General features: G+C 55.3%; 1 protein-coding gene across 1 annotated transcript; it reads right to left on the reverse strand.

Annotated features, from left to right (window-relative positions):
- Nucleotides 1–1142: 1142 nt before the first annotated feature.
- Nucleotides 1143–1774, reverse strand: LOC123254945 (cell adhesion molecule 4-like; the record flags this gene model as incomplete). The annotated part of the gene is made up of 2 exons (XM_044683829.1): nt 1597–1774; nt 1143–1295 (listed from the first exon to the last, which is right to left on the reverse strand). Coding segments are annotated over exons 1-2 (331 nt in total), but the record flags the coding sequence as incomplete, so codon positions are not given.
- Between the last annotated feature and the right edge of the window lie 581 nt (nt 1775–2355).

A 2355-nucleotide genomic window follows, 5' to 3' on the forward strand; every position in this document is an offset into this window, starting at 1 on the left:
CCTTCCCTTCCCTTCCCTTCCCTTCCCTTCCCTTCCCTTCTCTTCTCTTCTCTTCCCTTCCCTTTCTTTCTTTTTAAAAAAATCTTTACTTTCTATCTCAGAATCAATACAAATATTGGTTCCGAGGCAGAAGAGTAGTAAGGGTTAGATACTAAAGGTTAAACGACTTGTCCAGAGTCATACAGTTAGGAAGTATCTGAGGCTAGACTCGAATCCACGACCTCCCTTCTCCAAATCTGGCTTTCTATCCACTGAGTGACCTTGCTAGTCCCCTGGTTTCTTTTGACTCAGCTCTAAAGGGAAACCTTTACTCATCCCCACGGTTGATAGTGCCTTCTCCATCCAAGACTACTTTGACTTGGCTACTCAGGTCATGTCTATCCATGTTGTTCAGTACAGTCCAACTCTTCATGACCTCATTTGGGGTTTTCTTGGTTAAGATACTAGAATGGTTTGCCATTCCTTCTCCAGCTCATTTGACAGATGAGGAAACTGAGTGAAGTGACTTGTCCAGGGTCACACAGCTAGTAAGTGTCTGAAGCTGGATTTGAACTCAAGAACATGAGTCTTCCTGACTCCAGGCCGAGGGTTCTGTGCATGATGGTGCCATCTAGCTGCCCCCATGTCTCTCGAGATGGCCATTTTGGTTTCCCCCAGTAGAAGCTGAGCCTCTTTCAGGCAGGATCTGTTCCATTTTCTTGATTTACTGACTGGACTCCAGTTGCCTGGCACACAGTAGGTCAGTACTTAACAGACTTCTGGGTAAATGGGTGATGGAACGGAGGCCCTACTCTGTGATCAGAGAGCAGTGTTGGAAGTGGTGTAAATCTGAGCAGTTCAGCTTGGAGACCAAAGTGGCCACAGGCACCAAGTCTGATCGAGCTCCACCTGAGTCACAGAGCTGAAAAGGTAAGTTGAGTCCAAAGTCTTTCAGGCTCCAGACAGGTTTGAGCTAGGTGGCTCAGGGGATAGAGAGCTAAGCCCAGAGTCAGAAGACCTGGGTTCAAGTCCAACCTAACGGTGTGACCCTGGGCAAGTCACTTACCTCCCACTGCCTAGTCTAGTGGTAAGACTACTTTTCTGCCTTGGTATCGATTCCGAGGCAGAAGCTGAGGGTTTGGACAGGTTTGGGGAGACCTTACCAAGCACGGTGAGGGTTGCAATCTGGTGATGGGTGTCTTCTGTATACAGCTGGCAGAAGTAGCCACCCTCATCATCTAGCCGGGCATCCGAGAGCCGGATTCGGACCCTTCGTGGCGAGAACTCCTCCAGCTGGAAACGTTCATCCTTCAGGGCTTGGGGGAGATCAGAGGGGAAGTGAAAGAAGGCCCAGGTGTCCTGACTTCCCAGTCCCCCGTTCTTTCTAAAACTCCACAGTGGCCCCTTTGCTCACTGACCCAACCCAGGAGTCTGTCCCCCACCCCGATCACGCCCTTCCCCTCCCCTTCCAGTCCTTCCTAGCCTGGCAGCCAGGGCTGGAATGTACCTGGGGCTTGTGGGGACTCGTCCCAGTTCCACCTGCCACCCAGGGCCCCAGGCTTGCTGATCGCCCAGTCTCCCACCCCAGGAAGGGCCGGGGCACCCAGCCTGCCTCACCCCTGGTGCCATTGAAGAAGAGCGTTTGCCGGGCAGGGTTCTGGAGGACGACGATGGAGCCGTCATACTGGTGTAGTCTGCAGGTGATCTCTGCCACCCCGCCCTCGGCTACGGTCACGTTCTCAGTCTGCACCCCCTGGGCCGACCCTGTGGGCACGACAGAACTTCCATCCCCCATCTCGGCCCAAGCTCATCCTTTCTATTTCCCTGTCAAGCCTATCCCCCCCCCCATCCCCCAGCTTCTTTCAGCACCCTAAGCAGGCCTTTCTCTCTCCAGTTCAGATGCTCCGGCACTGTTTCCATCCTACCCCTTCCTCATCCCCCCATTTCCCTGCCCCCCTCCAGCCCCATCTCCTTCCTGGCCCCCCATCCCCCTCCTGTCCCTGGGGGGTCTCTGTGTGTCTCCCTCCCAGGCTCAGTAACAAGCTGGGCTCGTGGCAGGAATGTTAATGTCCCCGGAGCCTTTGTGTCCATGGGGAGTGGAGGGGGTGGCTGGGAAGGAGGAGGGGCGAGCCCGAAGCCCCAGGGAGGAGGCTGGGCCAGGGGGCTGAAGGCTGGGCCAGAGGGCTCAGGCTCCGGGCGCGGGCCCTTTAAACCTGAGGTTGTGTTGACAGCGCCGGGGCATTGCCATAGAGATAGTGCCAGGCGCAGCAGGAGGAGGAGGAGGAGGAGGGAGAGAAGAGAGGGATGGCGAGGATAGGGACAAGAACCCAAGAGTCGTCCTCCCCTGCCTTCCACTCTGCTTCAAGTCCCAGGCGT

This window comes from Gracilinanus agilis, unplaced genomic scaffold (genome assembly GCF_016433145.1).
Source record: "Gracilinanus agilis isolate LMUSP501 unplaced genomic scaffold, AgileGrace unplaced_scaffold36157, whole genome shotgun sequence".
NCBI classification, from domain to species: domain Eukaryota; kingdom Metazoa; phylum Chordata; class Mammalia; order Didelphimorphia; family Didelphidae; genus Gracilinanus; species Gracilinanus agilis.